The following is a 16,664-nucleotide window of genomic DNA, read 5'->3' on the forward strand; positions in this document are numbered from 1 at the left end:
TGTCAGCGCTATTTTTTCCATGACCAAGCATTTTTGAAGCCATCAAGCTTGCTGGCCCCCAATGCATGCCGAGAAGCTTATCCGCTACCTATATCCGATATTCCAATGTTGCGCTTTCCGTTGTTCGTTACGGACGGAACCGCTGGTTACAAATTTTCCATTAACCGAGAAGCTTCTTTCTCCAACCGACGTACCCCCGCCGGAGTGACGAATGTAGCTCTTAAGCCCCCTCCAGTGTCCACGCACACACCTTCGCACCTCTCCCACATCTCAATCAACAACAATGACGACCTTCCAGCGCCTAATCCGTTTCCTTTCGACTGACGGGCAGATCTACAACGGCGAAGCCCTGCTCTCCCGCGGCATCAGCGATCTGAGCAAAGCTACGCGTGCTAAGATCATCACCGGTGATATCTTTGGCGCCCATGAAGTCACCGATCGCATCGTGAGCGTCGAATACCTGCTCACGCCGCTGCCCGTCGAGAAGGTCCGCACCGTAAGGTGCTTGGGATTGAACTACGCGAACCATGCGAAGGAGAGCGGAATGGCACTGCCGAAGTCGCCGGTTTTGTTTGTACGTAAAACCACTGCGGGAGGGAGAGAGGGAGGGGATGGGGAGTGCGGATGAGAGCTAATGGAGCGTGTGTGTGGATAGTACAAACCCGCGACTTCCCTCGCCTCGCCGAACGCAGATATCTCCATCCCTCGCGTAGCGCAATCTCCCGGACTGGACTATGAAGTCGAGCTGGTGATCGTCATCGGCAAGGCGTGCCGTGATGTTCCGGAGAAAGATGCGTACAAGTACATCCTTGGGTACAGTGTTGGCAACGACATGTCGCATCGGCCTCTGCAGCTCGGACCAGGACAGTGGTCGCTCGGAAAGGGATTCGATACGTGGGCGCCTTTTGGCCCCGGTATCATTAGCACCTCGGTTATCAAGGACCCGCAGTCGCTGAAGATTGCGACGAGGGTCAATGGTGAGACCAGGCAGAACAGCTCTACCGCGGATCAGATCTTCAAGGTCGCAGAGACTGTGGCGAAGTTGAGTGCGGGGACTACGTTGTTGCCTGGTGATATTATTTTCACTGGTACGCCGGAGGGTGTGGCAATGGGAGGGAAGAAGGGAGAGGAGAGGTGGTTGAAGGATGGGGATGTGGTGGAGGTTGAGCTCGAGGGTGTGGGTGTGTGTAGGAACAAGGTGGTGTTTGAAGGCGTGGGTGAGCCGAAGTTGTAGAGCTGTAGATGTTTGTATCATACATATAATCCGAGACGTCGCCATATATCCGGAACCTCCCACACTCATATATCCCTATATCCGTGTGGCTAAAGAGCACAGCATCTAGCCCTGACATTTCCCCACCAATCGGTCGCACCGGAACGCTCCCCAGCTCTGTATAAAGACGTACCTACATTCCCGTAAAGCTTGTTACGATACCCCACATCCCCACAATCGCCAAAATGTCCACCTCAGCAGCCTTCACAGCGAAGTACGTCTCTACCAACCTTCCAGCAGGGGCCCCCACCTTTGCCGCATCTCTAATTCCCAACTTCACCGCCCTTCCCCTTCCTCCGCTCCTCAGCACCAGCGTCCTTACCGCCGCCCTCTGCGCCCTCAAGCGCGGAGACCTGGTTCCGCCACTCTTCAGCCACCTGGTCGATGTCCTGCACTATGACCCGCAGGAAGTGTTCACGGCCATGAGAACAGCCATCACCAGCACGCTCGTATTCTCCGGCGCGCCGCAGGTGGTCCCCGCGTGTCTCGGGCTCGCAGGGGAAATGAAGACACGGGGGCTCAGTCCATCCACCTTCTCAGATCGGTACGCTGTCCCCCTCCCCTCCCCCCGCTTTCCATCAGCAACAGCAACTGAACCTTGAAAAGCGGAGAAATCCTCCCCACCACTCTCCCTCTCGGACGGGAGACACACGCAGATATCTACAAAGCATCTGCAAACCCAGAGGTATTCCAGATGCTTGGTGAGTACTTTGGCGATGTGGAGTATGGTCTGATCGCTGTGGCTTTTGGGCTATATATGGGCGGTGAAGGGTTGAAGGAGAAGGAGTTGATGCTTGCGAGTGCTATTCTGGCCATGGGCGCGAAGAGGCAAGCTGGAAGTCACTTGAAGGCTTGTTTTGGGTTTGGGTGGAGTGGTGAGGAGGTCGGCGCTGCGGTGGGACTGGTCGAGAGGACCGCAGAGTGGTGTAAATCAAGTGTCCCGAAGATGGATATGAAGGCGCTGGAGAGCGAGGCGGCGGAGGCGATGGCAAAGAGGGAGTAGTGCATGGTGGGTCACTCGGAGTTCCCAATGGCACATTCACGGGCTATTCCAAGTAGGTCTGACGTACATGCCTGATAATCAAGTCATACATATTCAATCCAAGGGATAAGCGAGTCGGCGCAACCAGTCACCAGGCAATAAAACTTTATGTCGGCGGAGCCACGGGATGGAACACACCGCCCAAGAGACCCACAACAGAAGGCAAGTGTCATCCAAATCTTGAATTCAGGTGCTGTACAAATAGCTCCTTGATCCTTTCCTTTGCCAGCACATGAGACCTATTCAATCCCGTGAAGTCCCTCCTTATGCTTTGTAGCTGGGATGGTGTCAAGTCGTTCCCAGGTAGTTCAAGTGCCTTTGTACAAATTAGCCTTGACTTCTTGGAATTGGCAGGAATAGGACATACAATACTACAGCCAGGAACAGGCAATACCCCTCCCCCTCCGAAGTTCCGTTGGTGTTCTTGAATGAGAGACACAACCTCTTGCGTCGTTTTCCCCAATTCATGCAGGTAATCGCCGGCGGCGGCAGGCCTCTATATCACTTCATCAGTAAACCCGCACTGTCGACCGATAGAGGGTAGACGAACCAGGACAGTTGCTTGATGGGACTTAACCACCCCACCTTTCCCCATCATGGCATCCCATATTCCCTTCAGGTCCGGCTTCTCATCCACATATGGCACCGTAAACAGCGGGCTATCCCACCGGGACATTCCGTTCGGCTCCTCGTATCTAAAGATCAAGTTTTCGAGTATATCCTCTGGGTATTTCACCGCCTCTTCTGCCTCGCCGTTCCAAGTCCGACACGAATCCGCCGGCGCAGCAACATGTACCTCTTCCCCCGTCAGCTGTCTGCGCGGATAGTAGCTCCACTCGTGGACATACCACACAACTCGGCGTCAACGCCGCCTTCGCCTCGCAGTACAGTTGGTACCGCAATCCCTTGATGTAATACAGCCCGTCCGCTATGACGATGTTCTCCTTCCCCAGCAGGCGCTTCACCGCCGAGTACTCCGTCGCGCGCGCTTCCTTCTCGGCCCTTGCATCGCGGTAGGCGGTTCGCTGAAGCCCGAGCGACTCGGTGTTGACGATGTGGACGTTCAGGCGGGATTCGCGCGAGTTCGGCGGGGCGCTGGCGATTTTCTCGTTGAAGTATTTCGCAATTTCATTCGCACGCATGGTTTTGCCAGAGGAAGGGTAACCGGAGATTATTATTAGCTTGCTGAGTTAGTATGAATGGCCCAGGTGAGAGGTGGAGAGGACTCACTGGCATCGTGGGCTGTAATGTGCTGTGCGAGTATGGATGGGGGGTTGCACTGACGTTGGTCTTGGTGGGGTTCGTTGAGGCTGATGTCGGATAACGTTCGCACATGATTTGCGCGACGGCACGGTCATGGAGGGTCGTTCGATCCGCTGTCTGTGCACTCAGGCTATCGCTAAAAGAAGGGGAACGCGCCGACACCTCACCCCACCTTCCACAGCACGGACAGCCATTCAGCTGATCACGGATCTCGAGGATCACGACGCCACCCCGTCAGTCAAGCTTCAAGGCCCTGTACGAGCCGTAATGGCCTCATGTACTCCCTCTTCAAGCATTGAACTGCTCTGACAACTCACATCCGATCCCCACATCCGATCGAACCCGGGGCACCACATTTTGACATTAAAGCCGGAACCAATCCCATTCCCCCCCTCCTCCTCCTCTTCCTCTTTCAGGAACACGCTCCCCCATCCTTCGGCAAAGGCCCAAGAGTCTTCTCCTTCCCCGCCGAGTCGACGCTAGAAGGCCAGTCACAGCAACTGAGACAACTGGAAGAGAGCCCGCATGCCGCTTATCTACGTGGGTTCGTGCCCCTTGCACTTGACGGGATCTCATTGCCGTTGCTCGTCATCGGCACCGAGGGCCCGATCGCGGGCTCGCACCGCACCGCAGCGCGTCTTCATCACCCGTGTCGCGAACCAAAACATTGGCATCCTTCATTCAACACTCATGGAGGGCCTCTGAAGAGCTACCAATATCAAGCGCTAATAGCTCAGTTGGGAGAGCGTCAGACTGAAGTGGTTCGGTCATATCCAATCCGGGGTAATCTGAAGGTCACCCGTTCAATCCGGGTTTGGCGCATACCATGGAGGGTCTTCGTCTCGGGGATGTCTCTTCTTTTTGGCGATCTGGGTGGTTCGCTGGCTCTTCTTCCTCCTGCCTACCGATGTCTCAGTTGAGACACCTGGCACGACGGATGCCGCGTGGCTGGATCTGGCGAACTAAATCTCTGCGCTCATCTGTGTCTGGGCCTCTGGGCCTGGGCGTAGATTTATGGCTTTGGTTTTTGCCATTCAAAATGCATTACCGATATCCCTTATAAAGGCGGGCAGTTGCGTGTCGGGGCAAAAAACGGAACGACAGAAAAAAAGATATCACGACATAAAAGACTATCACGACCCTCTTCGAGCCAATATCCACGCACTCCTACATATCTACATACCGATTACATACAATGCCTGGCTTCCGCGAATCACTCCGAAGTTTCTTCTCGCGCAGCTTCTGCCGACGAAAGCACCGACAAGCCCGACGAGACAAGCTGGGGCCGTCCAGTCCCAGTCTCAGTCCGCAAACGACGACAACGTCATCACGCACACGCACACGAACACCCACACTATCCACGCAGCCAACAGCAACAGCAACGAATGCCCCGTCGCGAGACCACTGTCTCCACTGCGAATGCGAGTTCGAATCGGGCTATGGCGCGCCGTTCCGCCCGTGTGAACACACCGGCATGCACTACAGATGCGCGCGTCTCCTGTTCCGGTTCCAGCAGAAGGTCTCGTGTCCGACGTGTGGCGCTACGTTGGATCTGACCACCGAGGTCGACGATTCGTGGCGTAGTCGGAAGAGTGTCGATTCGAGAATGGCGGGGGATATAGTGGGTGGAGAGGGATACGGTGGCGTCGCCAGGGTCGAGCGGCCGACAACGATGAATAAAAGCACAACGATAACGTAAATGAAGGGGAGGGAAGGAAAGTGAAGGAAGGGGAAGGGAAGGGGGGGAGGGAAGGGGGGAGGGGGGGGTGGATGGCAGGTGGAAGAAAGGAAGGAACGCCAGGACTGGCAGGAACGCGTTGGAAACGCCGTCACGAAGGGTTGAAGTTGTCTCGCATTTCATTCACATCATTTGTCCATCAATATCAAGCATGTTCATTTGTATTATTCATGTAAACTACCAATCACAAACATCGAACTCGAAGTCACCACCGCGTTGGCAGCACTCGAACAAACGAAACGATGAGGGTTTTCTGAAAGCCTATTGATGTGTTAGCGCATGCACTCTTTTGTCTCAGAAGAAGCGACATGGCAAAAAAGCGGACAGCACAACAATGGTATCAGATAGGGGTGAAAGACATGATGGTTGTATCTCAACATTGGCTAGTAGACCTCAGTTGAACTATGCATTGATTTCAAATAATCATCATGATAGTTGTTGTGCTGTGAGCGCTGGGAAATGTCTGGGAAGCGGAAACGTACCAATAAGTCAATCGCTGTGGGCGGTGTTGTTAGTGGATCAGCTGCATTGCTGGAATCGCTGTGTGTTGATGGTGGTGGTCGGAGGAAGAGCTGAGGGAGTGGTGTGGTGAAGATCGAGTAAAGTAGAGGCGGCGGCGAAAGTTTGTGGTGCGGCGAAAGTTGGGGTGCGGCTAAAAGCCAGTAGGGCTTAGGGCTCGGGTCATTTGGTACTGCGCCACGATACTTGCACGTGATCCAGCCACTTACGTACCATTGAGTGCTCCCAAGCAGCACAGCCATCAAGCCACATACCACTTGTGACGTCAGTGGGCGGATGCGGACCCGTCGATGCAGGCTGAACGAAACGCCCAGCCACATTTTACCCCGACCTTGATTTCGCACGAACGGTGACATCGTATGGAATGATTCAGGTACTGTGTCCTATTGGTGCCAGGTTTTCCGAGTTGCCAGCGGAGAGCTTATAAAGAAGCTTAAATCCTCCCCGTCTTTTATGTAGTAGCTCCATCCATCCTCAGCAACATCGAGAATACAAACAAACACTACCCATAAACACCACACTACCTACCACACAGTACGTCTTCAGCTCCTTTGCTTAGTATCGTCTGTTGGCGGTGACTTCTTACTGACGGAGTTGCGTTGCTTCAGAACCAGAACCACACATCAACATGCCCTTCACCTACAGCAAAGGCTACGGCGGTAAACGCTTCGGCTTCGGACTCTCAGCCAACAAACACGGCGTCCGGCCCCATACCCGGTTCAGGTTTTGCGGCCTGAACTGCTTCCGTTAAGTTAAACCAACGACGGATTCGATTCGATTTCATGACGGCGGTGGGAAGGGGGGAAATACATAGCGTGGAATTGGAATTTAATTCGCGGGCTTGCGGGTTACAGTAATATTGTGTATACGAGAATAATGACTTGCTTTTGTTTGTCTGTTTGTAAAGCGAGCGAATCAAATGGTTGCTTCTTCGTTTCGTCAGTGTTGCATTCGGCAGCTTTCATGGCAGCTTTCATGGCAGCTCACAGTACCTATCGCACCTCTCCGTATGTACCTGTGAGGGTCACGTTGAAGTGCCTATTCAGCCTTGTATGTCTTTTTACATTCGGTGTAATCAGTTATCGGAGTCAGCCCATCATGCTATGACGACGCACACTCGCATCCCGCCCATTCTTATATATCATTGTTGTAACCCTAAGTATCGAACCGAGTGACGTCCATGCTCCACCGACAAATGTACCTGCCACCTGGTATATACACCTTTATTGACCTGATACTTCCGTAGGGACAGTGTGATACTCCACTCTTTTCCGATGCCACGCTTTCGGTATCAGCTAGAAATATTACCACCGCCAGGGCCGTCGGGAGCCAACGGCGCCTATTCCACCTCTTTATCCTTGCTATCTCTCCGCCGAGAAAACCTAAAAGATCGACAATCGGCTACCGGTGGTATGTACCTTTGAGTCGTATTCGCGAAGCTCATCCTTCCCCTGTGGGCGGTGGACCCTGTGGTTTGGAATTCCGACTACTGGAGGTTCCGGTCCTTGGCTGGTGAATGGGGCACTCGAGGCGTCTGAAGCTGGGCAGAATGGCTGTTGAGCCCCCCACTCTAAACCGCCACCTAGTTAGCCCAAGGAGCGAATCTGGCTGGGGGCCGTTGCCGACTATCTACCCATAGAATAGGCCTCGGAAGGATCAATGGGTACGGTACATAGCAGTGAATTAACAAGGACAGATTCCAGAGGTGCTCGGTATGTACATACCGGTACATACAGAGCCGCTGTCTGAGACCAGAAGAGCCCCAGCCCTGGCCCGGACCCGAAGTAATGGTGCCCGTCCACCCCACACTTCACGATCTCTCTGACGACTGGTCAACTCAAAGGGCCCTGCAGGATATATGAAACTCTACAGAAGTTTATCTCTATACCGTGGCATCCCACGCACACTAGTTATTGCATATAGTAGCGCCGGCTCGCTACCATACCTATCTCTCTGCCTATCCCCCCAACGTTACATGTCGACGTCGGGCCCGTTGCTCGATGGAATCGAGTCAGTTTTGGCCGGAAAGATATGTCTCTATCAAACCCTGGGCCTGGTGCGATAACAATGTGCGGTACATATGGCATGGATGTCCAGAAGTAAGTTAAGCGTCTCGGCGGATGGGGGAGACAGGCTAAGCTCATCGGACATCGGGCGGGTTAAAACGTTGGTGGTCGTGTGCCTCTCTCTCTGAGTCTCTGAGGCTTCTCCATGCATCGAGAATCCGGCCGGGAGAACATGATCGAGGACAGTGAGTTTCCGTTATCCATCCTACGGGCAATTGCACTTCTGGTCACGGCCCTGTTTCTCGAACGAGAGGGCAAAGAACACAGCAAAAACAAGGTGTTTCGACGCGATGTAGGCCGATAAGGTGGCCACGATAAGCCTACCCTCGACTCTCAGAACACTCTCTCCTCGATTCTTTCCCCCACCACCTTGCATTCGTCCCGCCGCACAACGCCGACTATCAACGGCGAATCCGGGTCTCGACCGGATCCCAAGTCCATGGCAAAAACAAAAAGCAAAAGTGAACGACGATGTGGGACGGGAAACTTTGGCTTCGTTCGTCTAGGTACACTACCTAACTCCCCAATATGCGTGCCACCAGCCACTCGGGAGTCTCCAACCGACCAATAGTACTGATATCTGGACAACAGCGGGCTAGGCCCTTATCGTCACCATCATTCCTATTATTTCCCGATCACCTGCTACATCTTGAAAGGTCGATTTTGCCTCGTTCTTACCGGGGTTCTGGAGGGGGGGGAGGTTAGCGAGATCCAGATATCTACCGTAACCCGCCGAAACCTGGCTTCCCAGGGAGCAACGGATGGTCCGTTTTGGACGACCTGCGTGAAGATTTCGGTCGCCGAAGAGAAGAGCAGAAGCGCCATGCTGACATGCCTACATGCTCTGCGCAATGCGCATGCCCTGTCCAAACCGCCATACCTACATATTTTAATATTACCCGTCGGAGAGGTGAGGTGCGTTTCGATCGCATGTGGTTGGGGCCTGGCAGTGGGGTGTGGTGCACCGCACTGCACCGGTGCCACCGAAGGACCGAAAAAGCTAAGATCTCTCCCATCCCATCCATTCCTTAGCTCGCAGATAGAGAGAGTGGGGTTGCGTTGCGTTACCTTTATCGAATCCCGCACGTTTTCTTGATCCGGGGGTGCGGACGCTCTGTTCGGGATGCGCAATCAAGTAAATGCCTCCGAGTACATAAGGCGCAGAGTGCCGCGGGGGAACAGCAACGTCACTACCGAAGCCGTTGCGAGATAATACCACCCTCCACCCCCCCCTCCTCCTCCTCCGCAGACTACTCTTTCTGCTCTCTCCTCATACCTTCCTCCATCGACACGGAGAGGTTACCCACATCTTCCCTACAGGCAGGCCCTCGAGCGGATTTGTCACGACCGAGACGGTTGCATCGGAACGTTATACACATATACCAGCGCTCGGAGAGAACAGCAGTGCCATATTACCATCACGATGGCGACCAGACTCCGGTTTCTCAAGAAGCTCGAAACCGACAATGAGCCCGGCTTGACGGATGCTCAATTGATGTTGACAAACTACGATCTGAAGCCTGGTGGGTTGGATTCCTTGTTGTTGTTGTGTTTCTGCGTTGTGCTGTATTGCCCTCCTCCCAACCTACCGCCAAAAAAAAAATTGGAAAAAATTGTCTCGACGGTCCGGAAGATGGTCCGCGAATATTTCGCCTACGGAGATAGCGGGCGGGCGGGCGGGAGAGAGCGCGTGCTATACTGGCAAGGGTGTCCCGGAGTGCTCCCTGTTCGCGACCGAGAGTTCCCGCCCCGTCTCCATGTTAAAGACAGATAACGGGACTTGCCGAGCTCGCCACCTCTTTTGGATCATCATCCGCTAACGTTGTGTTGACAGTTGAACCGGCGCGACGGCAGTGGGGTCCCTGGAACTTTGTCGGCTTCTGGATTGCCGACTCGTTCAACATCAACACATGGATGATCTCGTCGAGCATGATCATAGCCGGCTTGTCGTGGTGGCAATCGTGGCTGTGTGTCTGGATCGGTTACTCGATTGCGGCATGCTTCATCTGCTTGACCGGCCGCATCGGCGCAACTTACCACATCGGCTTTCCCGTCGTCGCACGCTCTTCTTTCGGAATCTGGGGTTCACTGTGGCCCGTTTTCAACCGGGCGGCGATGGCGTGCGTGTGGTACGGAGTGCAGTCTTGGATCGGAGGCACTTGTGTGTATCTGATGGTTCGGAGCATCTGGGCCAAATTCGAAGACATGCCCGACACCATGCAGGGTTCGGGGACTAATTCTAGAGACTTTTTGTCTTTCTTCCTGTTCTGGTTCTTCTCTTTGCCGGCCATCTGGTTTCCGGTACACAAGATCAGACATCTCTTCACGGTGAAGGCTTACGTGGTGCCTGTTGCGTGAGTAAATTTTGTGCCCACTTGCGTCGCAATTCACGGAACTGACCGATTCGTAGCGGATTCGCTTTCTTTGGTTGGGTTGTGCACCGCGCCGGTGGTCTCGGTCCCATCGTTCATCAGCCCGCCACGATCAGTGGCTCCAAGCTTGCCTGGGCTTTTGTTAGCGGCGTGATGTCCTCGATCGCCAACTTCGCGACTCTCATCGTTAACGACCCCGATTTCTCGCGTTTCGCTGGAAAGCCCCGTGACCAGCTGTGGTCCCAACTCATCACCATCCCTTGCGGGTTTGCCTTCACATCGTTTATCGGCATTATCGTTTCCTCTTCGTCCATGGTCATCTACAAGGAGCCTATTTGGAACCCTCTGCATCTTCTCGGCAGGTTCCTTGACGACGGCGGAGCTGGAAACCGCGCTGGTGTCTTCTTCATCGCCACTGCCTTCTCCCTGGCCCAGCTGGGTACCAACATCGCGGCAAACTCCGTCTCTGCAGGAACGGACATGACTGCCTTGCTTCCCCGATACCTGAACATCCGCCGTGGTGGATACGTCTGCGCCGCCGTCGGTCTCGCCATGTGCCCGTGGAACCTTCTCTCCGACAACAACAAATTCACCACCTACCTGTCCGCCTACTCGGTCTTCCTCTCGTCCATCGCCGGAGTGATGATCAGCGACTACTACTTTGTCCGCAAGGGCTACCTCGAAGTCAAGAACCTCTACTCTGCCAAGCGGACTGGACCGTACTACTTCCGCTTCGGCATCCACTGGCGGGCCTACGTCGCCTACATCGCCGGTATCCTCATCAACGTTGTGGGCTTTGTCGGTGCAGTTGGAAATGAGGTCCCCATCGGCGCCACATATATCTACAACCTCAATTTCTTTGCCGGCTTCATCGTTTCGTCAGGCACCTACTGGCTGCTGGCACGGTTCTTTCCGATCCCCGCGTGCAGCGACAAGTGGATGGAGGTGGGCGAGAGCATCTCCGAGGTGCGGCTGGCGTACGATGACTCCAGCGAGACGTATGACGATATCGAGACTGGGAAGGCTGCAGTACCGGAACCGGATGGGGAAAAGTGCCCGGCGAAGAAATATTGATCTTTTGGTTGATCTTTGGTTTATATCGGTGTAATGTTTGGTTTTGTTTAGCGTGTTTGTGCGTTTGTTGCATGCGTTTTGGAAGCGGCTTTTGTGTGCTCTTTTCTGGACTTTTTAATGGTGATGATTCCACCTAAAACCTGAATTTTCCACGTTGGTTAAGAAACCATCTGGCTTGCAATGGAGTTCAGAACTTGGCTGAGAGCCAGCTTTTAAATAGGATCACTCTGGTGACAAAGCGAGGTGCTCTACTTGCATGCGGCAATGTGAGTGGCATTTTGATGGGCCGGACTTCTGCCGCCTACCTTTCCACTACCTATTCCAAAGCGATGGTCATGTCAACGGACCAGTTTGTCCCATGGAGCGTCGGTATCTCACCGAGGATTTCGACGATTTCTTCCACTGAATAAAGCCAGTTGCCATGACGACGAGTGATGTGAATCGAGCTAGATGGGATACCTAGTTAGATTATATATCCAGAAATCGTGAGCGTAATTCACGGTCTTGCTTTCATCAGTGTGTTCTTCTAGTGATCAGAACCACAACGCATCCTTGAATCCTTGGAACATTAGAGTCCAAACCCCAAAGTTAATTTGTGACATGATCGATCCGATGTTAGAGGCTTGCTGTGCTCGTTGTTTACTTCTTTTGACTTCAGAGCTGTGGTGATATCCAATGCGGCTCATGTTCCAACCGAGATTGGGGAGGTTAAAAAGTAGCGAAGTCAGAACATCCGCAACCCCATTTGGATTGGAGTCGGAACATTTAAGCCACTCTGTCGTTGAGGATGAAACTGATTACCTAGCAATTCTAAGTCTGGCAGCCAGCTACGATCAAACATGAAAACAGTGAGCCATGTGCATCCAGCCCAATTGGTCTAGTGGTATGATTCTCGCTTCGGGTTTATCCCGGCTGTTTAACAGCCTGCATGTGGGAGGTCCCCGGTTCAAACCCGGGATTGGGCCATGATCTTTTAACATTTTGCAGTTTAGTTTGTCTATCTTTTTTTTAAGCGAGAAACACGCAGTATCACACACATTTATCGCGCAAACAAGAATCGTCGCATATCTGCTGGCGGGGTGGTTACTTTGTCGTAATTATCGAGGTTCTGCACCGCCCGTCTTACATAGGTCGTCACAGCAACGGAGGGTTGCAGGGGTAGTGCAGGCTGGGTGCAGGGATTAAAGTTAAGCACATCGTCGAGGTTATGGACGAGGCTGACGACGCTGTGCAAAGTATGCACAGGAAAACTTGGGCGTAACCCCTGTCCGTCCTATGCTCCCAAGACGTAAACAAACTACCTGATTGAGAATTCAACCACAACTCATGTCAGAGGCTCCTGTGGCGCGCGCGCGGAGGTGCAGAGAGAGAACTCTCACAACCATCACTATAAGAATTCAGTTCAATATGGACTCTATTACGTTGTTCGCATCAAATCAAATTCCCTACGGTCGCTACAAATGGGGGGTTTTTTCTCTTGTGAACAGTTGAGTTGCGCGTCGCGGCGTCGCGGTGTCATGGCATCACGGTGGATTGTTGGTTGTGGCTTTGGCTGGTTATAGGTCGCCTCGCCCCGCCACCGGACCGACTTTTTTTGGTTTTGGACAGGCTATGCAATGCCAAGAACGATACGTTACGACGGGCGCTGCAGAACCTCGTTTAAGTTTTGTGCTTACTTACTCTGAAAAATAGGACGGGAGTTAAGTAAGACGGACGGTGCCGAACCTCGATATTGGCCCCCACGGTGGTTAAGTTAAGTTGTGATCTTGTTTTCTCTTGCATGTGCCTACTCGTTGGATGGACGTATGACGTCGATCCTTCGTAGATAGCTTGGGATGGAAATTGAAATCCTGGTGACCAACCTCCATGACGTCCTGGTAGGTACTACTCTGCATAAACAAAACCAGGCAAAAACAGATAACGAATGAATGAAAAAGCCTCCCCTCCTCTTTCTTCTTCGGTGACAATCGATCAATCTTCACACCTCGTCTCCTAACTCCCAACATATACGAAGACACTACAGTACACAGTGATACAGCATGTCTGGCAGACGGTATTCTAGCCTCATCGATGAGGCGGAGGCAGCAGAGGCTCGAAGGACGACGACAGCGGCGGCACCGGGCCAGACCAACGAGCATCTTGCTCCGGGGCCATATACGGGAAACAGCGAGCGTCGCACAGCCGACTACTACATGGGAAACGGCGCGGCCCTCTCGCCACAGACGACGAAGGCAACGGTGACGGCCGAGCCTGGGTATACAACCGCGAGCCTTACACCGGAGGCGTCACTCGGCGCGAGTAATGCGCCCCGAGTCAGCCCCATGCCGGTAAAACAAACGGCGCAGACCACCACCGCCGCCGAGAAGCCGCAGCCGATCATGGAGTCCTCCGGTCCCGTTCCCAGCGGTGACTCGGCACCCACCGAGTCCCACGCGTTGGCGACTGCCGACCACGACGAAAAGGGCGCTGTTCAGATGCACGGACAGTTCAATACCAGTCTCGAGGTCAAAGACCTGGGCTGGAATAAGCCGCCCGAGAAGATTCCGGCGCCGCTAGTGGGTGGTCTGCCGAATGAGGAGCTGTGGATGCTGGTGCGAAGGTTCAATAAGCAGATGTATCACGTCAAGGCGATCGAGCATGCTCCGCCTGGTGGACTGGACTTGAATGTCGCCTCGGAGGATGAGTTCTCGCCGGATAAGCTGAGGAGTAATGTTGAGAGACTGTATATGACCGTTATTGTGGGAATGGCCGGGTTCGCGAAGCACATTGCAAGGCTGAGGAGCTGGGGAGAGCGCAGGAGGACGGCAGGGTTCTTTGCGGTTTGTCTTACCTCTACACTGACTGGATCTTTGGAGTTTGGACTGATTTGTGGGTAGGCGTACTTCTTTGCTTGGGCTGTCGATATGGTTATGCCGCTCATAATCGGCACAATGATTGTACTGATCGTCTGTCCACCGTCTCGACATTTACTCTTTCCACCGGCACCGCTCGCCCTGATCGACGCGTCTACCGGCGGCATCAAGAAGCCTACCGCCGGAGTTCTGGGCTCTCACGGTTCTCTCACAGGCGCACCCGAGAAGCACCATGGTGAAGCTGTAGAGCAAGAAGCCCACAACTTCGTCTCCTCCTTCGGCGCGATTGCCTTGAGCTCTGCGGCCGGCAAGCATCCTGGCGAACCCGCGCAGGAGGGCAAGTCTAAGACCGAAGAGGCTGCACCGGATCCCACTTCCCTCGCCATGCAAGCAGCAGACGCAAGCGCTTCCGCGGGCGGCGACGACACCTCGACTAAAAACGACAAGGCTAAGAAGCCCGTCGAAGAGGCTATGTGGGAGAAGGCCAGGCCCGTAATGCATGTTGTCGGCGATGTGGCGGATGTCTGGGAGAGGTTCGGCAATGCGTTTTCACCGACGCCGCCGTTCCCGAGGAATACCGCGAGGTTGAAGTTGGCTGGTGTGCTGGTGCCAATCTTCTTGCTCTCGTGCTTTGTAAATGCCTATGTTGCTACCAAGGCGACGCAGTTCTTTATTGGCGCGGGATTCTTTGGCGATCCGCTCATTCAGCGGGGTTTGGCGTGGTTGAATGTGAACGTTCCCAACTGGGAGGAGTACTTGGATATCCGAAAGTATACTCGCCATCCCTGATTCCCAATAAATACCGATACTAACATTACGGCAGCTCCCTCCTCAAAGGTGTCCCCACCGACGCACAACTCACAATCACCCTTCTCCGTATTGGAGAAGCCTCGTGTGCGCCTCTTCCACCGCCCCCTTCCCGCCACGTCTCTTCTGCCCCCGCTCACGTTGCCAAACCCCTCGACCCGGAGGTGCACACCCTCCCCGACGACACGACCGCGGGCGAAGTGGCCTCGGCTATACACCCGGACACACCGCCGCACACCGACAGCGAATCGGAAGACACGCACGCCTCGGCCAAACCCTCCAAAGCCAAAAAATTCATCTCCTTCTTCAAAGGCACGACGAAGACCGGCGTCAACACGGCGCTGTCCACGGACCCGCTCAAGGCGTCGATCGGCTCCAAAGCCGCGCAAAACCGTCTCGGCGTCGTCACGTCCACAGATGAGCCGCCAGAGTCGGGCCCAATCGAGTTTCCCTGCCGCTTCCACGGGAAGAAGGGCACGCTAAGGATCATCACCAGCGCCGCTTCCCCGTGCATCTCCTTCTCCCACGAGAAGTCGGACGATAAGCCAGAGTTTGCCGTTTCCATCCCTGAGATTCGAGAGTTGAAGAAGGTGGGCGGGCTGGGATGGAAGAGTAAACTGATCGTTGGGTGGAGTATGGATAGGAACGTCGTGGATGGGCTGAGTATTGTCACCAGTAAGGGCGAGGAGTGGCATCTTACCGCTGTGCAGCTGAGGGATGAGCTGTTCAATAGGCTGGCTGCTATGGGCGGACAGAAGTGGGAGAGTTGGTAGTGGAGTGGAGTGTTTTTCTCTTTCTTTTCTTTGGGTTTTCGGGGTTGGGAAAATGATGGGCGTTGGGCAATTGGGCACGCATATTGTACGACACATACGAAGCGTAGTTACGGCCTTGGAATACACATGTAATGAATCCGTGATCTCGAGTCTCGATTTGCTATTAAGGGAAGTGGCAATGAAAGATATTAATACCAACCACTGTGAGAGCCCCCATTCAGACTCGCGTGTACTTACTAGTATACAAGAAACAGACGATAGGATGAGTGGCAAGTCCAGCGTCCACGATCACTCGACCGCCAGCCCCGTCCAGTCGATATCAGGTTTTGCAAGGCTTCATAGTGTCAGCGCTGTCCGCAATAAATGGCAAATTCAATTGGTTGTTGAGGGGGTGGCTATGAAAGGTTGTAATACCAATCACCATGAGTCTTGAAAGCCCCCATTCGGACTCGCGTGTCCTAGTAGTTATAAGAAGCCATTAGTTCAGTACAGTACAGACGATAGGATGAATGACAAGTCCAGCGTCCACGATCACTCGACCACCAGTCCAGTACCGTAGAGATGATGGGATGGATAGCAAGTCCAACGTCCACAGACCCACCCGATCACTCGAGTCTCGACCGCCAATCCAGCCCAGTCGATATCAGGTTCACAAGGCTCCACAGTGACAGCGTCGTCCATGATACGCTATGTAAATAGCAGGTTCAACACCCACTCGCGCTGAGTGACCACTGAACGCTGGACACAATACGCGCGCACACGCTCACCAATACATATGATTGATTGATTGCCGGGGTTTCGTTTTAACGACCAGCGTACCTACGTACCTACTTCATACCACAACTACCGATATGTATATGCAAGCAGTGATCCGAGTAAATAAAT

General features: G+C 53.8%; 6 protein-coding genes and 2 non-coding genes across 8 annotated transcripts; 7 read left to right on the top strand and 1 right to left on the bottom strand.

The window, feature by feature from the left end:
* The first annotated feature begins 92 nt into the window (after positions 1-92).
* BZA05DRAFT_394433 (Fumarylacetoacetase-like protein) lies at positions 93-1,289 on the top strand. The gene is made up of 2 exons (XM_051483329.1): positions 93-574; positions 656-1,289. The coding sequence occupies exons 1-2, from the start codon at positions 284-286 to the stop codon at positions 1,232-1,234; spliced, it is 870 nt and encodes a 289-aa protein (XP_051340257.1). The 5' UTR covers positions 93-283; the 3' UTR covers positions 1,235-1,289.
* A 65-nt stretch (positions 1,290-1,354) lies between these two features.
* BZA05DRAFT_473100 (uncharacterized protein) lies at positions 1,355-2,382 on the top strand. Its single transcript, XM_051488048.1, has 2 exons — positions 1,355-1,817; positions 1,880-2,382. Exons 1-2 carry the CDS (start codon positions 1,459-1,461, stop codon positions 2,274-2,276), a joined length of 756 nt encoding a protein of 251 aa, XP_051340258.1. The 5' UTR covers positions 1,355-1,458; the 3' UTR covers positions 2,277-2,382.
* On the bottom strand, positions 2,361-3,664 carry BZA05DRAFT_394435 (chromatin associated protein KTI12). The gene is made up of 5 exons (XM_051483330.1): positions 3,546-3,664; positions 3,164-3,496; positions 2,866-3,111; positions 2,683-2,811; positions 2,361-2,631 (listed from the first exon to the last, which is right to left on the bottom strand). Exons 1-5 carry the CDS (start codon positions 3,648-3,650, stop codon positions 2,485-2,487), a joined length of 960 nt encoding a protein of 319 aa, XP_051340259.1. The 5' UTR covers positions 3,651-3,664; the 3' UTR covers positions 2,361-2,484.
* A 636-nt stretch (positions 3,665-4,300) lies between these two features.
* Positions 4,301-4,400, top strand: BZA05DRAFT_t129. Its single transcript has one exon. It is a non-coding gene; the product is annotated as a tRNA-Phe (tRNA).
* Positions 4,401-4,773: 373 nt separating this feature from the next.
* On the top strand, positions 4,774-5,277 carry BZA05DRAFT_444007 (uncharacterized protein; the record flags this gene model as incomplete). Its single annotated transcript, XM_051486880.1, has 1 exon — positions 4,774-5,277. The coding sequence occupies one exon, from the start codon at positions 4,774-4,776 to the stop codon at positions 5,275-5,277; it is 504 nt and encodes a 167-aa protein (XP_051340260.1).
* A 3,816-nt stretch (positions 5,278-9,093) lies between these two features.
* On the top strand, positions 9,094-11,571 carry BZA05DRAFT_473103 (permease for cytosine/purines, uracil, thiamine, allantoin-domain-containing protein). The gene is made up of 3 exons (XM_051488049.1): positions 9,094-9,424; positions 9,736-10,255; positions 10,312-11,571. Exons 1-3 carry the CDS (start codon positions 9,325-9,327, stop codon positions 11,345-11,347), a joined length of 1,656 nt encoding a protein of 551 aa, XP_051340261.1. The 5' UTR covers positions 9,094-9,324; the 3' UTR covers positions 11,348-11,571.
* Positions 11,572-12,213: 642 nt separating this feature from the next.
* Positions 12,214-12,312, top strand: BZA05DRAFT_t130. Its single transcript has one exon. It is a non-coding gene; the product is annotated as a tRNA-Pro (tRNA).
* An 892-nt stretch (positions 12,313-13,204) lies between these two features.
* Positions 13,205-15,974, top strand: BZA05DRAFT_473104 (uncharacterized protein). Its single transcript, XM_051488050.1, has 3 exons — positions 13,205-14,166; positions 14,224-14,969; positions 15,023-15,974. The coding sequence occupies exons 1-3, from the start codon at positions 13,387-13,389 to the stop codon at positions 15,777-15,779; spliced, it is 2,283 nt and encodes a 760-aa protein (XP_051340262.1). The 5' UTR covers positions 13,205-13,386; the 3' UTR covers positions 15,780-15,974.
* Positions 15,975-16,664: the final 690 nt, after the last annotated feature.

Source organism: Tricharina praecox (genome assembly GCF_024521635.1).
Source record: "Tricharina praecox strain CBS 144465 chromosome Unknown BZA05scaffold_9, whole genome shotgun sequence".
Taxonomy (NCBI): Eukaryota; Fungi; Ascomycota; class Pezizomycetes; order Pezizales; family Pyronemataceae; genus Tricharina; species Tricharina praecox.